At 36.7% G+C, this 19,093-nt stretch overlaps 1 protein-coding gene across 1 annotated transcript in view; it reads right to left on the bottom strand.

Moving 5' to 3' along the window:
- Positions 1 to 2,501: 2,501 nt before the first annotated feature.
- The window catches only part of SMCHD1 (structural maintenance of chromosomes flexible hinge domain containing 1), a 125,506-nt gene continuing 108,914 nt past the window's right edge, over positions 2,502 to 19,093 (bottom strand). Inside the window, exons 41-43 of the mRNA XM_081802545.1 lie at positions 12,586 to 12,744; positions 12,186 to 12,300; positions 2,502 to 3,551 (exon numbers count right to left, since the gene is read on the bottom strand). Of these exons, the coding sequence (XP_081658671.1) occupies positions 3,527 to 3,551; positions 12,186 to 12,300; positions 12,586 to 12,744 (299 nt within the window). The 3' untranslated portion in view covers positions 2,502 to 3,526. The remainder of the gene's footprint in view (positions 3,552 to 12,185; positions 12,301 to 12,585; positions 12,745 to 19,093) is intronic.

The raw sequence follows: 19,093 nt of genomic DNA, 5'->3' as shown, positions 1-19,093 counted from the left end.
GTAAATGTTTTATTCAGCATGTTACTCATTAATTGGTAGCTATTATCTTCTGCCCCAAGTTAGACACACTGGTTTGCAAAACAGCAGATGTAAGAATTTGCTAAATTAATGAATTTATAAATGTTGCAATAAAAATCATTCTGTATTTCAAACAACTAAGGCCAACTTTTTGGTTTTACATTTTGAATCATCTCAGGATTCATATTTATAAATATCTTATGAAATTCGCATTCCATTCTAAATTCTATTATCTAATAATCTAAATTCTACTATATAAAATATTAGGCAATTAGCACCTGAATATTTAATACAAATGTAGCCAAAGCTCAATATATTACTTTTAAACAGATCTGATTGGTTTATGACTCTTTTGATTTTTCATTAGTATTTGACAAAAGGATCCATGATTGACTTGTCAGTTCTTCAAAGAAGTAATTCACTCCAGGGCGCCTGGGTGGCTCAGTTGGTTAAGCGACTGCCTTCGGCTCAGGTCATGATCCTGGAGTCCCGGGATCGAGTCCCGCATTGGGCTCCCTGCTCAGCAGGGGGGTCTGCTTCTCCCTCTGCCCTCTTCCCTCTCGTGCTCTCTGTCTCTCATTCTCTCTCAAATAAATAAATAAAATCTTTAAAAAAAAAAAAAAAAGAAGTAATTCACTCTGCAAAACTACTGAAGAGAGGAAATACGTAACAAGTTTAACAAATCAAAACATACTTCTGGTCTATAAAAGCATGGAAATAAATTTTTTCACTAAATTTGCTAACCGTTTATCACTAAATATATCACAGAACTCATATCTAAATGATATAAGAATACAAAGATTCCCCTGGCTTTTAAATATTGTCTTTAATTTCTAGGACAACATAAGTAATGGTCTCATTCTATATTGTTTTATTCCTGCTATTTTAAAGTCTAAAACTGAATTCCAGTTAAATATATTTAAGTACACCAATGGACTATCAAGTAGTCAAGGTACACAATTCTTCTTAAAATAAAACTTACTAAAATAAAAATACAGAAAAATGAGATGCAATGTTCTATTTCTCTCAAGAATTAAAAAATAAGAGTAACTGTGGTGACAGGGACGCCTGGGTGGCTCAGTCAGTTAAGCGTCTGCCTTCGGCTCAGGTCATGATCCCAGGATCCTGGGATCAAGTCCTGCAGTGGGTTCCTTGCTCAGCAGGGAGACTGCATCTCCCTCTGCCTGCCACTCCCCTTGCTTGTGTCCACTCTCTCTCCCTCTGACAAAATCTTTTTTTTTTTTTTTAAAGATTTTATTTATTTATTTGACAGAGAGAGAGAGACACAGCGAGAGAGGGAACACAAGCAGGGGGAGTGGGAGAGGGAGAAGCAGGCTTCCCGCAGAGCAGGGAGCCTGATGCGGGGCTCGATCCCAGGACCCTGGGATCATGACCTGAGCTGAAGGCAGACGCTTAATGACTGAGCACCCCCAGGCGCCCCCCAATAAATAAAATCTTAAAAAAAAAAAAACTGTGGGGGAGAAACACAGGTGAGAAAGGTAAATGTATGCAAATGCTATTTGCAAAGATTTAAATACAGTACTTTATGGAGATATAATTACTAATATTTTCTATTGCACATTTGTTTATTGGAGCATGGTCTGAAGAATCAGAATACTGGGAATCTATTTTATATTATCAGACATTATTTTATCTTGAATTTAGGCTTCCTATCATAAAATATATTAAGAATGTCTGTCTATACTATGAATTGTTTGTTGCTGGGATAGGTGATTCTGTAACACCAATCTGATCACTCTCCAAAAGGGAATTAATTTCAAACAGTAAGATATCTTCACATTCAGGTTACTGATGAATCTGTAAATGAAATAATTGCTTGCACAAAGCCAGATTTGGAGAAACATCACTTTATATTTAAGATAATATTTTAAGGCCAAATGTCCTACAATGAATTTTCATGTTGCTACCGATCTATTCCTAAATTTAAACCTATATGTGATAATGAAAAGTAGCAACCTCTTTTTGAGTCAAAAGAAATACTAGGTGTTCAACAGACTTGCAAAAAAGTATCTTAAATTAACATAATTTTACAAATATAATTACATAGTCATGAAGAGGAAGAGATGATCCCATGAAAATATTTAGCTGATACAACTGAAGATATTTTGACAGTATAAAAAACACAAATGCAACCTTTTTACTAACAAGTATTATTTGAAAGTTACGTACTAAAAAATAACAATCTCACCCATTTCATAGTGCTTGTAAATAACTAAGTCATACAGTCAAAAGTATACACAATTTGGAAGATGGAACTCTTTTTTGGCACTATCATTTAACTAGTAAGAACTAGTATCATTTAAAAGGAATCCAATCTTTCCTTTAGCTAAGTTATTGCCAATTTGTTTCCTTCATCAACAAAAGAGTTAAATGACTTCCAATTATAAAGATAGATCAATATTGTAATAGTTTTTACCAAGGTAATCTTTTATAGAGCTTTCAATGTTAAAAAGGAAAACACATTTAATAGGGAAGAAACAATCCTCTTTATTAACCTCACTGTATATTCAGAAAGGATTAAAAAACACACACATTTCCTGGGACACAAAACTGTACCAAAAGCATTTCCTTACAAAATAACTTCACAAACCAATAGTCCTGGACTTACACAAAGACATATATATTGACATACATTAGCTTGAATTAATACACAACTCGAACGTTTTTGCAGCAACTTTCTAGCAGACTATTACATTAATGTGGGAGTGTACGACTTCTTTAACTCTTTAAAAATAGTAATAAAAATTACAAAATAATGAAAATGTAGAATTAAGGCTGAGACTATATCATCTAGTATTAAAGTCAAACAATACTTATAAAAATTGGTGCTGCTTTTTTTATGTATATATACACAGGATAAATCTTTAGAAATTTAAAATGCTACTGCTGTCACAAATTCACTCAATTTAACATTTTCTCATGTATCTTAACATTTGAATTCCCAGATACCTGTGCTTTTTCTATTTTTATTCTGAATTCTTCATTAAGGGTGTCCTCACATATTTACAATTAAATATCTAACCTCTAGAACTTTCCTTAGACACAACAGACAAAACAGTTTTGTTAAATAAATTCACACAGAAGTAATAAAAAGGTTTGTTTTCAAGAAATAGTTCTAGCATATCCATGATAATCATACTGAAAAATAGTACATATGCTTTTCTTCAGGATTAATAAATGCCATGTGCCAGTTTTATAGTCACTGCCATATTTGCACATTTTCCTCTGACACATTTGCAAGATAATGACAACCAAAGGGCATGATGACTGGAATAATTCCAGTAAATCCACAATGTCCAGTGAGATTCATAAAATTGAATGGCTGTTTTCAGTCCCATCTGGATTGACATGGAAATGCATGCCCAGATAGTTGTATCATCCCCAGAAATATCAGTCTGGTAAGTCACCCTCTTGGTCTTCTGAAACAGAGCTGCAGAAGGCAGGGCATTCTTCATGAGACCAATGGCCCCCTCTTCTCAGTAATTGTTCACACATCTGATTTGGTTATAATCCTGGTCAATGTGGAAAAAATAAATTTTTATGTACCACAGTTTTCCTAAACTCCCTCAGCAGACCTAGATGGTTAAATATCCAATGGAACTATGTTCCATTAATTATGATAATTCTTGGTATAAACATTTAACTAAATCCTTGTATATAATTACTTGTCACATGCATGCCAAAAAAAAAAAAAAAGAGAGAGAGAGAGAGAAATCCTCAAAATAAAAGCAGTACTTAACATATAAAGATTAAGCAATTTGTACCACAGTTCTTTGGAATGGTGTATCTCAGACCCCCAAACTGAAGATTTTCATTTTTCTTTTCCCCTCTCCTTAAATGAAATTACTATTTTAAAAATAAACAAGAATTATAATGCTTATTTCAGAAAAGTCACAAAATAAAGACAAGCAAAAGGAAAAACATTTAAAAATACCCATAATTCCATTCATATAGAGATGAACACAGTGAACATGAGATCATGACCTGAGCTGAAATCAAGAGTCGGATGCTTAACGGACTGAGCCACCCAGGCACCCCAAGATACTTTTGTTTCAGATACTCTACAGTTTTTGCGATTGTGCAAGATTTATTAGTTCAAGATCTATGGAGAACTGGCAGAGATTAGGAATGAGAATTACCAATTAAACAGTAATTTATGGGGTGCCTGGGTGGCTAAATCGGTTAAGTGACTACCTTCGGCTCAGGTCATGATCAACAGGGAGCCTGCTTTTCCCTCTCCCTCTGCCCCTGCCCCCTGCTTGTGCTTGCTCTTTCTAACTCAAATAAATAAATATAATCTTAAAAAAAAAACAAAAAACCTGTAATTTAAATTTTAGCGGCACCTTGGTGGTACAGTTGGTTAAACCACTGACTCTTGGTTTCTGCTCAGGTTATGATCTCAGGGCTGTGAGATCGAGCCCCACCTCTGGCTCAGCAAGGGGTCTGCTTGAGATTCTCTCCCTCTCCCCCTGCCCCTCCTCTGCTTGCACTCTAAAATAAATAAATCTTAAAAACATATTTTTAAATGGAAATTTAAACTGATTTTAAATCTTCCAAAGATAAACTGGATGCAAGGGGGAGAAAGCCATGTGATAGAATATACCTAATTTTCAATCTAAAACTTCTCTTTTTAAACATTATTTATTTGAGAGAGAGAGCACGAGTGGAGAGAGGGGCAGAGGGAGAGAATCCTCAAGCAGACTGCTCGCTGAGTGTGGAGCCCAATGCAGGGTTTGATCCCACGACCCATAAGATCATGACTTGAGAAGCCAAGAGTTGGCTGCTTAATCAGCTGAGCCACCCAAGCACCCCCAACCTAAAACTTCTAACACTGCCATCACAAAGCTAAACAAAAATGGCTAACTTTTTGTGTTTATTTTCTATGTGTCAAATCTGGGTAGGCAACATGGTTCTGTTTTGCTCTCTGGAAACATTTATGTTCCTCCCCCTTTCCTTGATATTCTAAAATTTTACTATTAAATATGTTTTGGTACATCTTTTGTTAGTCATTGTGCTGGGCCTTCAGTGGGCCCTTTTATTTATCCCTAGGAAATTCTCTTCAATGTATTTTTCTTCTCCATTTTCTACTTTCTAGGATTCGTAACAGAATTGGTTCTCTAGGTCTCCTTCTTTGTTTTCATGTATTTTTTCTATTTTTCTGGGAAGTCTGATTTTAGTCTTTGAAATTTTTATTTCAGCCACAGTATTTGTAATCTGTTATCTTATCCTGGCTGTATCTTTCTCCTAATAATATACTGAGTTTTGTGAATATAATTCCTGAAAATCTAATTAGGAATTTAAAAATTTTTAAAAGTTCAGTTGAATCATCTTCCAGAGTTGATTTTACTATTTATCTTGGACTTTCTCTCACATATTGCTAACTCCCCTCATATGCATGATGATTCTTAGTTGTACAATTACATTTAAGAGAAAGAATTATGCTTCTGGCCTAGATTTCTTCTTTTACAAAAACCAGAACTTTTTTCCCATCAAGTCCCTCTGAGTAGAAATTTTAGGTGGGACAGGGCAGAGCAGGGTCCATGAGCCAGCAGGCTCCGCTTTACAGTACATGGCGGGAGAGCTGACTCTCAGGCTGCTAGCTCCCCGGGTGCCAGCATGAGATAAGCCTCAAGGGCGCCATCAACTACACCTGAAGCCAATATGCCAAGTTAATTAATTACCATTGTTACCTAACTTTGTGGTGGCATCTTTAATGCTTGGGAACAAGGAAATAAAGCTTTCAGAGTTTTGGGTTGAAAATCTGGCATATTCTAGGCTGTGGTTTCCTCTCCTTTTCCATTTTGCTCCCATCCTCTCTCTTTTGTTCCTGAGTCCACAGCCTCTCTGGGTCCCATCAGGCAGACTGTCTTCCATTGTCTCTAGACTATTTCCCAGTCCTTCCTCCTTTGGTATACTCTAGTCTTGTTTCTATCACGTTATCCCCAGAAAACTTCAATCAAACGTGAAGGCAGGGGGCACCTATGTGGCTCAGTCAGTTAAAAGTCCAACTCTTGGATTTGGCTCAGGTCATGATCTCAGGGTTGTGAGATCGAGCCCAAAGCTGGGCTCCACGCACAGTGCAGAGTCTGCTTGGGATTCTCTCCCTCTCTCCTCTCATGTGCTCTAATAAATAAATAAAATCTTAAAAAAAAAAAAAGGTGAAGGCAGAATGAAGGCATTGTCAGATATACAAGAGCTCCAAGTTTCTTTGTACACACTTTTTCTAAGAAAGTTATAGGAGAGAAACATAAGGAATCCAAGGAACAGTGGATTCAACCCAAGAGTAGCCAAAGAAGATCCATGAGACCTATGTATAGTTACTGGTCACTGTAATAGGAGGAAGAGTATGTGATCAAGGTAAACAGTGAAATGGGGTGCCTGGGCAGCTCAGTCTGTTGAGCGTCAACTCTTGATTTTGGCTCAGGGTTTTAAGATGGAGCCCCGTGTTGGGCTCTGTGCTCAGCGCAGAGTCTGCTTGAGATATTCTTTCTCTCCCTCTCTTTCCCTCTCTACCCCTCCTCCCACTCATGCTTGTTCTCTCAAATAAATAAATTCTTTAAAAAAGAAAAAAAGGTAAACAATGAAAGAAAAAAAAGGAAATCAGAAAGTGCAGAAAAATTAACAACATCCAAGAAATAGTCTAAATAGGGACTGGGTTAAAATTTAACCTGTTTTAAAAAACTGATACAGTATACAAGACTTATTTGATCCGACATTTGGAATACTAATTGGTGGCCTAGAACCTTACAGAGAAGTCAATGTAATCCTAGCACACAACTTTGCCTAGTCCTAAATATTTACATAGACAAAATAATATATGTGTGGTTTATAGCTTTCTACCTTTGAAAAAAGCATGGAGGACTTGCTTGTGGTTGTAGGACAGACTATAACTAAATAATATCACGATAGAGGGGAAGTTCTAAAACATTTTCAAACAATTCAGTCCAAAAGTCATTAGGTGCGTCAGGCAATATGGACGTCCACACCAAGGGGTCGGGTGAACCGTACTGTCTTAAAGCTGATAAGATGGGCAGAGTGTGTAAAAAATAGGGAGGAACAATAGAATAACTGAAACTAAATAGTTAAAGCAAAGGTTGCTTCTGGGGAACGGGATGGGTGAGGATGCACTGGATGTAAGATTTCATTATCATAAGCTCTCTTTCATACCTGTGCTCTCCAATTTGGGTTAACCATTAGCCATGTATAGCTCCAGAGCACTTGCCATGTAACTAGTTCTTAGAGATTTGCTGTCTTCTGAATTTCTAAGACTTTGTATGAAAAGAGAATTTAAAGAATCTCAAGAAATGTTTTACACTGTTTACATGCTGCAATGATATTTTATGTACTAGGTTCAAAAAAATCAATTATTAAAATAAATCTCAGTTTTTTTTCTTTCTTTTTAATCTAGCTCCCAGAAAACTTTACTTTTTATTTTTTTATTTTTTAAAGATTTTATTTATTTATTTGTCAGAGAGAGAGCACAAGCAGGGGGAGCGGCAGGCAGAGCAGGTAGAGGGAGAAGCAGGCTCCCCACTGAGCAAGGAGCCCCATGCGGGACTCAATCCCAGGACCCTGGGATTATGACCTAAGCTGAAGGCAGAAGCTTAACTGACTGAGCCACCCAGGCATCCCCTCCCAGAAAACTTTAAATTACACATGTGGCTCACATTACAGTACAACACTAAATCTTACAAACCACTTGATTTATTTACATGTATGACTTCAATGAAAAGATACTACCACTACTAACAACAAAATAATAAACTAAAATCAACTCTAGCCCATACCACCTCTGAATTGCTGCAAAATCTTAATTAACAAGATTCAAATCAGTGACATGTGTAGTTGTACTGTAGTAACGGCAAGGTTTGGGGCTAATTCAGTGCTGAGGCTATAGTGCAGCTTCAAGAATATGTAACTTTAGTCTGGAACTGCTTGGCAGGAATTTCCTCCCTGGTCTCTTAGAAAACTGGAAATATGGGGTGCTGGTACTTAATACTGTACCTAAGTCAGAAAAGCATGTGACGCTTGATCTTGGGGTCATGAGTTTGAGCAAGTAAATAAATAAACTGCAAAAAAAACTATAGTAAACCCACATGAAAATAAAAGGAATAATATAATGAATTCCTATTTCAAGCTGCAGTAATTTTATATTTTGCCCAATCTTGTTTTGATATCCTGTCACTTTTCTACCTCTCTAGCAGTATTTCAGAGTATACCCCAGACATCACGTTATTTAACCAATACCTCAGTACACATTTCTAAGGATATATTTATTTTAATGTAAATACTATGATGCTGTTATACACAAAATAATTCCTTAATATATCTAAAATTTCTCCGATTTTTTTCGAAGTTGTCATCTTAAAGATTCAAATGTGAATCCAGACAAGGACTTCACATTGCATTTGATTCTTATACCTTTCAATCACTTTTATTCTACATCAGAACAGTTCATTCTTCTTTCTATCCTTCTTTTATGGCACCAATTTATTAACAAAATCAGTCATTTGCCCTATACGATGTCCCATTCTTGACATTCTGGATTTGGCTGATATTTCCTGGTGGTATCATTTCCCCTATAAACTTCCCTTTATTTCCTGTACACTTGTAGTTAAATCAAACTGTTCTCAATTTGTGAGAGATTTAACCTCTTCTGTCTTATAGTATCTATTCTTTGCAATGAATTAACCTCCTCCCAAGCATTGAGGTTACCATTTACATACCATAGGGAAAATAGTTTTCTGGAGTGCTTACTTCTTCCACAGAACCTCAGTTGGGAAACACCTAGAAGCTTCATTGGATTCAGGTTACTTCCTACTCAGTCACATAATAGCAAATGTCCTGCTTTTAGTGTCGCTAAGATCAATCAGTGGATTCAGGTATATCAATCTGATCTTTCCATTATTTAGTTTCCCCAACAACTTTTTACCTAATCATTTGAGTATCTATTATTATTGCCTAGATCTATTAATTTTATTAGGGGTGGCAAAATCATGTTGCAATTTTATCATGCCTCTTTGTTCTTTATATAAAGAAATTTTTAAAAGGATTTTATTTATGTGACAGACAAGTAGGGGGGGTGGCAGGCAGAGAGAGAGAGGGAGAAGCAGGCTCCCCGCTGAGCAAGGAGCCTGCTTGTCCCTCTGCCTGCCACTTCTCCCTTCTTGTGCACTCTCTGACAAATGAATAAATAAAATCTTAATTAAAAAAAAAAAAAAGAACTTCCTTCAAGGAAGAATAAGATAAAAACGGCGACAGGGAGGCAAACCATAAGAGATTCTTAACCACAGGGAACAGGGGTGCCTGAGTGGCTCTGTCAGTTAAGCGGCTGCCTTCGGCTCAGGTCATGATCCCAGGGTCCTGGGGTTGAGTCCCACATCAGGCTCCTTGCTCAGAAGGAGTCTGCTTCTCCCTCTCCCTCTGTGCTCGCTCTTGTAAATAAATAAAATCTTAAAAACTAAAACTACAGGGAACAACATGAGGTTGCTGGAGGGGAGGTGGGTGGGGGGATGGGGTAATTGGGTGATTGGCATTAAAGAGGGCACTTGATGTAATAAGTACTGGGTGTTATATGCAACTGATGAATCACTACATACTACCTTATGCTTTGCCACACACACAAAAAAAGAACTTTCTTCAATTATCTGGCTACCCTGAAAAACATTCATTTAAGTAAGAACACATCTTTAAAAAAAAAAAAAAAAGAAAGAAAGGGGGTGCTTGGCTGGTGCAGTTATGGGCCTGACTCCTGGTTTCAGGTCAGGTCATGATCTCAGGGTGTTGAGACTGAGCCCTCCATCAGGCTCCCCGCTAGTGCGGAGTCTACTTAAGACTGTTTCTCTCCTTCTTCCTACCCCCCCTCACCCAGATGTACTCTCTCTAAAATAATACATCTTAAAAAAAAAAAAAGAACATGTCTTTACTATATGGATATATCAATTTTTATAATGAGTTGGTGCTCTAGCAATTGCCAATGATCATCAGTGAGGATTCTTTTGCATCATTTTGAACTCATTATTTGTAAAAATTATAGGTGTTTAAATCCATTGCAAATATTCTTTCTGATGCTGTACTGCCCCAACACACTTTCAGTGGTCAGCTTAATAGTTTCTATATATTGTGTACTCATAATAAATACACATCATTCATATAACCACGTGTGGAAATACCTCTTTCATGTTGATGACTATTCTTATAATCTCATTATCATTTCAGTAGCTCTCCTCCTTAATTTACTTTAAAGGCAGCTATTCCAAGACACTCCCCCACCCCAACTTGCATACAATATTAGGCACTCAAGAGATATCAATGAGATAAAGAATTTTACCTCAAAATTTTGTGCAACACAGATTTCTCTTTTGGGAGTGCAGATAATCTGGCTTCTGCCCACCTCTCCAAACATTCTTGCCTCTCCCCCCTCCCATGCCTCAGCCACACAAGCATCTTTTCTGTTCCTCAAACATGCCATACTTGCTTCTTTCTCAGAACTTTCATATCTATTTTTTTCCCTCTGACTGAAACCAATCCCTATTTGGCTGGTAGCTTCTCATCCTTCAGTTCTCTGCTAAAATGAATCTTTCCTGACAACCAATATAGTTTCCCCACCATTTTATATCATTTCATCCTTTTTTCTTTCATAGAACTTAACATTATTTTGTACACAGGAAAATGCTTACTTTTTCGAATTGTCCTTCTGCACAGGATTATAGAGATCCATGGGGGAGCAAGACCCATGCTACTTTTACTCAACCCAGCAACGTATAACTCAAAATGAGCTTTCAAGTAATTATTGAATAAATGTAGAATTATGTAGATGGATAGGGCATGGAACACCAATTCCAAACACCACAGTCTCAAAGAAACTCCCCTAAGGTCAATAGGAGACACTTTTTCAGGCAGAGTTCCTATTTAAACCTTTTGAAATAATGTACAAGAAACCCCAGTACCACAGTATCTTCCTACAGGATGGCCTTACTTACATCTAACCTAAAAAGGACAGTTTTTTTTTTTTTTTTAAAGATTTTATCTGAGATAGAGAGAGAGAGAGAGCATGAGAGGGGGGACGGTCAGAGGGAGAAGCAGACTCCCCGCTGAGCGGGGAGCCTGATGCAAGGTTTGATCCCAGGAATCCTGGGACTCCAGGATCATGACCTGAGCCGAAGGCAGATGCTTAACCGACTGAGCACCCAGGCACCCCAAAAGGACAGTTTTCTTACCATTGAGTTAGGCTGCAGATAACTTTGCTGGGATTTTAGTGTGCTATGTAAATGGTATCTGATTTTCCAAATCAACTATTATAAGCGATTTTTAAATAAATAACATACAAATGGTTTTGTATATTCTAATTTAGCAAGCTGCTGATCTTATGAAGCAGAATGTAGTGTATTTGCAAGGTAAGCCAAACAACAGAAAAGCAATTTCAATCTTAACACTGATTTTAAACAAAACATAAATGATAAACATTTCCAAATAATTAGCAAAAATAATTTAGAAAACTGGAATATCCTAGGAGAATATAATTGTTTTATCTTCATTATTCATCACTTAGTTTTTTCTTTCTTGTTTTTTCTTTTTAAAGGTTTTATTTATTTATCTGAGAGAGAGAATGGGAGACAGGGAGCATGAGAGGGGGAGGGTCAGAGAGAGAAGCAGACTCCCTGCCAAGCAGGGAGCCCGATGTGGGACTCGATCCCGGGACTCCAGGATCATGACCTGAGCCGAAGGCAGTCGCTTAACCAACTGAGCCACCCAGGTGCCCCCACTTAGTTTTTTCAAACAAAATAAAACAAAACCCCTAATTCTGGCTCAAGGGGGAAATCAGAAATAAATTCATGCTGGCTTTTATTTTTATTTTTTTAGGAAGTTTATTATTATTATTTTTTAGAGAAACAAAGAGAGGGAGTGTGAATGGGGAGGGGCAGAGGGAGAAGAGAGAGAATCCCAAACAGGCTTCACATTCAGTGCAGAGGGCTCTCTGTGGGGCTCAATCCCACAAACCTGACATCACAACCCGAGCAGAAATCAAGAGTGAGATGCTCAACTGACTGAGCCACGCAGGCACCCCCGTGCTGGTTTTTAAGTATGATGACTCAAGAGCTTTGATAAACTACCCAGTGATAACTCTCAGGTCACAATAAACTCACCTATTTTGTCTTGAAGCTTCTCTTCTCATTCTTTTAGGAGGAACTGGACAATCTGTCATTTCAACCTTTGCTGGATGGCGCAATGAGTCATTACACTTACGTGTGGGAGTCATACCTATAAAGACAGAAAATGTTGAAAATGAACTTTTAAAAGACTAGGATTATTATAAGAAAAGCAAATCTATCTTCATTTATAGAAAACGAATTACTAATACTGAGAATCCTTCCTACTATTCCTGCTAAGAGAAGACCTTACAATCACTTATCAGGTGACTTGGAGGACAAGAGTGTCGACTTAAGTCATGGATCATTCACCCTCTTTCTTCTTGGAGTTGAACTCTAATCATAAATATCTGTCTTCATGCAGAGAAAGTAGAAGTAACAAAAAGAAGGCACAAACCTAGTTTTTGCTCAATTAGTTTCAGATTTTTCTCTTGTTCATCAAGTTCTTGTTTTTTCTTCTTCATATCAGGAGTGTGAAGGTACTCTAACTGACGGTTAAGGTCCTCGATCACACTGTTCAACTTGTTCACAGCAGTACGATACTGTTGAAGAAGATCTGCAAAGAAACCAAAGATGTCTGATTAAAACGACTGATACGTATCAAGTCAGTGTTTGAGGAAAGAAGAATTAGCAACACTGGGTATTATATTATAGTAACATGTGGGATCTACTTCTAAAGCCACAAGACTTTGGTTCAGTGTAAACAAACAAAATAAAAATGCAGTTTAGACACTAGCACAAAACCAGTGCTTGCTAAATTTTAATTTTCTTCAATTGCTTGACTTCAGTAAATTTCTGTGTCAGTAAAGTGTTTTCTATGTAAAAGTGCTCTGTGAATTGGATCACTCCCTCAATGTTTACATTCTATCTGATATTCATTATTCAATGTAATTCCATACAGACAAGTTGAGGGAGGGTGGCAAATGCATTAAATATAGTACGGCTAGAGGTGCCTGGTTCAGTTCAGTTGGAGCATGCGACTCTTGATCTCGGGGTCATGTTGTGCAGGAGGATGCACAAGGCCCCCGCAAGGAAGAGGGACCCGTCTGCATCGTGGTCAGGGTCCTGGCAGAGGGTGGCCCCAGCCTTGGGTGCAGATGGGCTGGAGCACAGCCCCTCTGCTGATGGCAGACGGCCCTGGGATGGGAGCGTATGGGGCCTGAGCACCTCCTGTGTCCCTTCATATTTTCTGCTCCCAAGAAGCCTGGAAAGTGGGGATCACTAGCCCCATTTTACACGCGGCGGGGAAAGGAGGCTTGGAGCCATGAAGCCAGTTGCTCCAGGCCACACCGTGCTTGCCCAAGACAGGATTTGAACCCTGTCTATCCAGACTGAGCCTGGCTCCTGCCCTCCTAGCAAGCCCTTCGGATCAGCTCCAGCTCCTAGTCGACCACTGCTCACTTCGGGTGTCGTCTAAGACTTGGGGTCTGTGCACAGATCATTGGCAGCATTTACAACCCCCTTCCTCTCTATATTAGCTGTGGCAGGGTGGGACTTCAGTCGGTCTCCCGTGGCTCAGTTTACCCATCGGCAAAACAACTGCACTAAGACCTGCATCCTGGATGTGCAGGTGGAACGGAAGCAGAGGGGCAAGAACCCCAGCCCCGGGCCTGAGACCCAGGAGGTGCTCCCTCAGTGCCGACTGCTGTCATGAGGATTGTTGATGGGGTGTCCCGGCGTCACCAAGACGCATCCCCTCGTGTCCTATCAGCTGGGTCAGAGCTTCCCACCAACCACACTCGAGCCCCCCAGGCTGCTTCAGCAACAGCTGTTTGCTTACCCCCCAGATTCCTCCCTGGGAGCTCTTGAACTACTTCATTGGAAAGAAGAATAAAAATTAAAAACAAAAGCCCTGATGAACACAGGATCCCCTTCACAGAGGGTCATAAAGGCATGCTGAGCCCCAGACCATGGGTCACGGTGCCGGTTTTGCTGGAACTGTCACCCATGAGGGCCTGTCAGGGCCCCTCTGCGCTCCCTCCTCCCTTGGGAGGAAGCAGGGCCTGATTAATAGCTTAACTGCACTTAATTCCCTGTGGAATCATTAAACACAGTCTGTTTCATTAAACAGATCCTGGACAAAAAAAAAAAAGTTGCTACTGTCTATCTTGTGCATAAAATATGAACCTGTTAGTGCTGCATTTAATGGGAAATATTTAACATTCCATCTTTCTGCTTATAAATAACAGGACCACTGTCTATTAAAGTGCTTGAATATACTAATTTGAGTATTTAAAGGTGGAAGACCCTCATAACTTATTAAGAAATAGGACATCAGACTCATCACTATAGAGAATAAACTGATGGTTACCAGAGGGGAAGGGGGTGGGCGGCTGGGTGAAATAGCGATGGGGATTAAGGAAGACACTTGGAATGAGCACTGGTGTTGTCTGTAAGTGTTGGATTACTATACTGTACACCCAAAACTAGTATTACACTGTATGTTAACTGGAATTTAAATAAAAACTTAAAAAAAAAAAGGATATCAAGCTCTAATGGCCTGAAGTTTTGTGTGTTATCTTCTGAAGAAGTACAGCATCATTGATATATGGGTCTGGACATAATTTTGTAACTCATTCACATACAAAATAAGTATTGTTTTGCAGTGTTTTACTATGTAAAGAATGCACTTCACTATGTAAAGAATGAACTATGTAAAGTAAGAAAACATTACATTACTATGAAATTAGAAGTACTACATCAGACTAGAAAACTGTTTTTTCTAGATACCTTTAAAAGTTCTCAAAAAGTCATAACGAATTAAGGATCATAAGGACCTTGTCATTGCTTAGTTATATACAGAATTTGTATTTAAATATATGAATATATTCATGAGCATACACAGATGTACATGAGTATTTGCTCGCTCATCAGAATGCTAGTTCTTTTCCAAACTCTGTTGTTGACCATTAAAAAGTGTAGATTTCATCTTATATTTCATGTTATATCTAATATACTCAGACTCTTAATTTCTTCCATAGTTTTATATGTAAACTAGTGTGTACGGTGAATATTTGGTGTTTGTATGTCCTTTCCCATGCATATTGATCATCTCTGTGTGTGACCAGAGTGTCAAAGGGCCAGATAGCAAAATTTGAGGCTTTGTGAGCCAAGAGGCAAAATTGAGGGTATTATGAGGGTATTTATACATTTAGAATGTAACCATTTAAAACTGTATAAAGCATTCTTGTCCATTGACTAATTTGCTGACCCCTGATTTAGAGTACAATCATTGCATTTAATATTTACTGTCTAATAAATCAGACAAAAAATAGTCTCAAACCTGAATACTATAATACATTTTTAGACACAGTAATTTACAGAAAGTTAAGCTTTTTGAAAATTCAGTATTTTATCAAGGGTGCGTTTTTGAAAGCTTTAAGGTAATGATCATATCTGTTGGAAGTAGTGATTTTCTAGCAGTACTATATTTTTAAATTTTTTAAGTAATCTCTATGCACAACATGGGGCTCAAACTCACAACCCTGAGATCAAGACTTGCATCCACCAACTGAGCCAGCCAGGCACCCTTTAGCAGCTTAACTTAATATGCTCTATTAACCCCCAATTTTTTGTACATGAAATGTAACTTCTACTTACTATGGTGTCTATAAAAGTCTTTCCTAACTCATTTAATAGAATTTTGCCAAAGAGAAAAAAAATTCAAAATTCACAATTAATTTTGTTTGTAAACGATTTTGAATCATTTCAGACATTTATATGTTGTCTGAAAATTTCAATTCAATTACCTGGGCAAAAAACATGAAGCTTTACTGTGAACACAGAAAATACTTTAAAAAATTAATTCATACGAAGGGAAGAAAGCTCAAAATACAACGCATTAATTTCTGTATGATACATATTAAAGAAAGAGATTATTTCAATGTATCCTGACGAATGACCATGTAAGCAAAGCTACTAAAAATAATATAAAGGAACTGAAAGTGTATCTGAAGGGCTGGTATTAGGCAGTATTTAAAGTTTGCTTAGAAGGCAGAAGCAGCTTTTTTACTACTAGAAGATTCAAGCAGTATGCAGACTTTACTAAATATTTAGGTCTCTTCAAACTTTTATATTCTACATGATTCTAAGAACTTTATTAGGCAAAACCTGATAAGCACTTATGACTAGGAGGAGGAAAAAAGGGAAAATATACTAGAACGCCTGATTTATTCCAAAATAATCCACCTGGGGAGAGGAGGCCAGAGGCAAGTTGTGAGACAAGAGGATTATGAATGAAATAAGAGTGGCTAGATGATAGGTCCATGGGAGTTCATTGTTACTGCTTTATTTATTTCCATAATAGAGCAAAACAAAATATCACTGCCCTGAAAACTACAGCACTTAACTAATCTTGGTCACTACTTCTAAAAACACTAAGAATGGTTTTACTTAATATACAACAACAACAACAACAAAATAAATCGATAGTAATAACAGAGAGGTTAAGTAGAATGATGGTATAATAATCTCTAAGCTGGCCACACATATAATACATATTTGGAATATATGGATATAATAAAAGTGTTAAAGAGTTTGATGATGTCACAATAATAAGCTATACATTAACTAATTATTGGTTATTTTAAAAGGATTTTCTTTTCTTCAGTTGCTATTAACAACTCTTTCTTCTTTCGTATTTTGGCTTCTACAATGTCCAGAGTTATTTTAATGCTTTTTGTTAAGAAGTATTTCTACCTATACGATCTCTATAAAAAACTTGGAATAATATAGAAAAGGAAGACTGGGGGAAAAAAATCAGTAGGTCTATCATCTTTCTTGTTGTTCATTCCACAAAGTTTGCAGGTTTAATTTTTAACATATATCATATTTGCATTTATATGTTCTAACCACTTTCAACATTGTAATAGGCATTTCCCAGATTCTAAATTCAATTAAAGCATTTAACATTTCTAATGTTTAGCTTGAAAAACAGTGCTATTTTCAATATTCATGTGAGTAAAAAAAAAGTCTTGTCTGTATGTCGGATGGTTTATTTAAGCATGTTCCCCAGAAGATCAATTACTGGTTCAAAGAACATGAGTATTAAAAACAATTAGAACCTTTTCTGATTATAAAAAATGACACACACTGTTGATTCAGATCCGGAAAAATATATAGAAAAGGATAATGGAGAAGAAAATTACCTTAATTACGTAATCCAGAAATAAAACAATTTTCTTTCTACTCTTTCACTTCGCCGTGCAAATGAATACATATATTGTTCCAAACTTGGGAAAGTTCTCTAACCTTTGTGAGCCTCAACATCCTCATCTATCAAATGAGGAGAGCAGCAGTAAATGAAATCATTCCAGTGACCAGCTTTACAAAGTATCCAATACATAAGTAAGCCTTCAAATATTAACTATTATTCCACTGACAATTGCTTATTTATCATCTATTTTTCTATAATCTTTTTTTCTTGATTTTTAAAGGTTGTTTTAATAGTAGGGCTATAACACCTATGTCTACCATATGTTGCAATTTTCTCCCAGTTTGTCATTTGCCTGTTTTCTCTTCACGGTGCTTTAAAATTTTATGCAAACTTAAAAAAATTAACTACGAAATATTTTCTTTGCTCATTTATTCTAGTACTTCTATATCAAAAAACTCTTCTAATTCCAGATAGAGTCATCAAGGAAGTTCTTTCTGAAGGTAGAACACTAAAGTACAGACCGGAAAGAAAGAAGTCAGCTATACATACATCTGGGGGCAAAATCATTGTAGATAAAGCCATTAACTATTCCTTTTAATATTAAACTCATTTCTATTTAACTATGCCAAGAACTTCCTGAACATAGCTGAAGGGTGGTAATATTAGTTTTCTTTTTCTGTACTATTTCATAAGATGATCTGGGTATTCTCCATATTTACATTATGCAACATTTTATATTTAAAATTTACTTTAAAAAACTGTAAGGATGAACTTCTTGAACACTTCCTCCGGTAATGGTCTATGTAAGCTTTATGCCTTATTTAAAGCAATTTTGTTTGCAATTTTCTATAATTTGGTCCATTTTATTTGGAGATGCTAAATGTATTTATAATATTATAGAAATCTAAGAAATCTCTGAGTAGATCCTCTGAGCCAATATTCCTCTTGTATTTGTTCTTGCCCAAAGACCATCTCTAGGAATTATATATTCAGTACAAGGTTTTTCTTTTTTCTAATTCATTTGGTTGTACTGTTTCTTGAAATATCTTCTCCCCTGACATTTGACTTGAATGCTTAGTATATTTACTTTCTCATTTAATAATAAAAGCATTCAGCTTATAGATTTGATATTTGATCTCAGCTGTCATGTCTCCTAAGTCTAATTCGTGATGCTCATTTAAACTTTTTCTTTTTTGATGAAATACTTTTTTCTAAATGTCCGCTATTTGGGGTAGTTACTTTGGGAGGAAAGGAATAGTTATTTTTAGAGTTCCATTACATTATGCTACAAAATGTACCCTAGGTAGAATGTGCTTAAAATTTGTAGTCTTATTGTAGCTGAGTAGTAATTTGACCCTTTGAAATTATGACCAATTTTTGTGACATATTCTATAAATACCTAAGAAAGTACTGGTAATGCAACTTATTAGGTGATAATTCCTTATGTTTTTGACTAATAACCTGTCGTTGAAAAATGGTTCCTCAAAACAATGTTTCTATCTCTATTATTACAATTAAGTTTACAAATTTTGGTTCTGTATTTTATTGCATCAAGTTTATTAAGTTTTGTACCTATAGTGTGGAATACATCTTTTATCAAAATGAATTTATCTTTGCACTTTTAGTGCCTTTGCCTTGAGGTTAGTTAGCTTTCACATTAACACTTGTTACTGGTGATTTCTTCTATTTAATGTTTACATGATATTTTTGTTAATTCTTTATTTCACTTTATTTTTTTAAGATTATATTT

Source organism: Leptonychotes weddellii, chromosome 13 (genome assembly GCF_054177405.1).
Source record: "Leptonychotes weddellii isolate Sample4059 chromosome 13, ASM5417740v2, whole genome shotgun sequence".
Classification (NCBI taxonomy): Eukaryota; Metazoa; Chordata; class Mammalia; order Carnivora; family Phocidae; genus Leptonychotes; species Leptonychotes weddellii.
The sequence above is the reverse complement of the archived record's forward strand: the minus strand, read 5'-3'. Positions and strand labels throughout refer to the sequence as shown.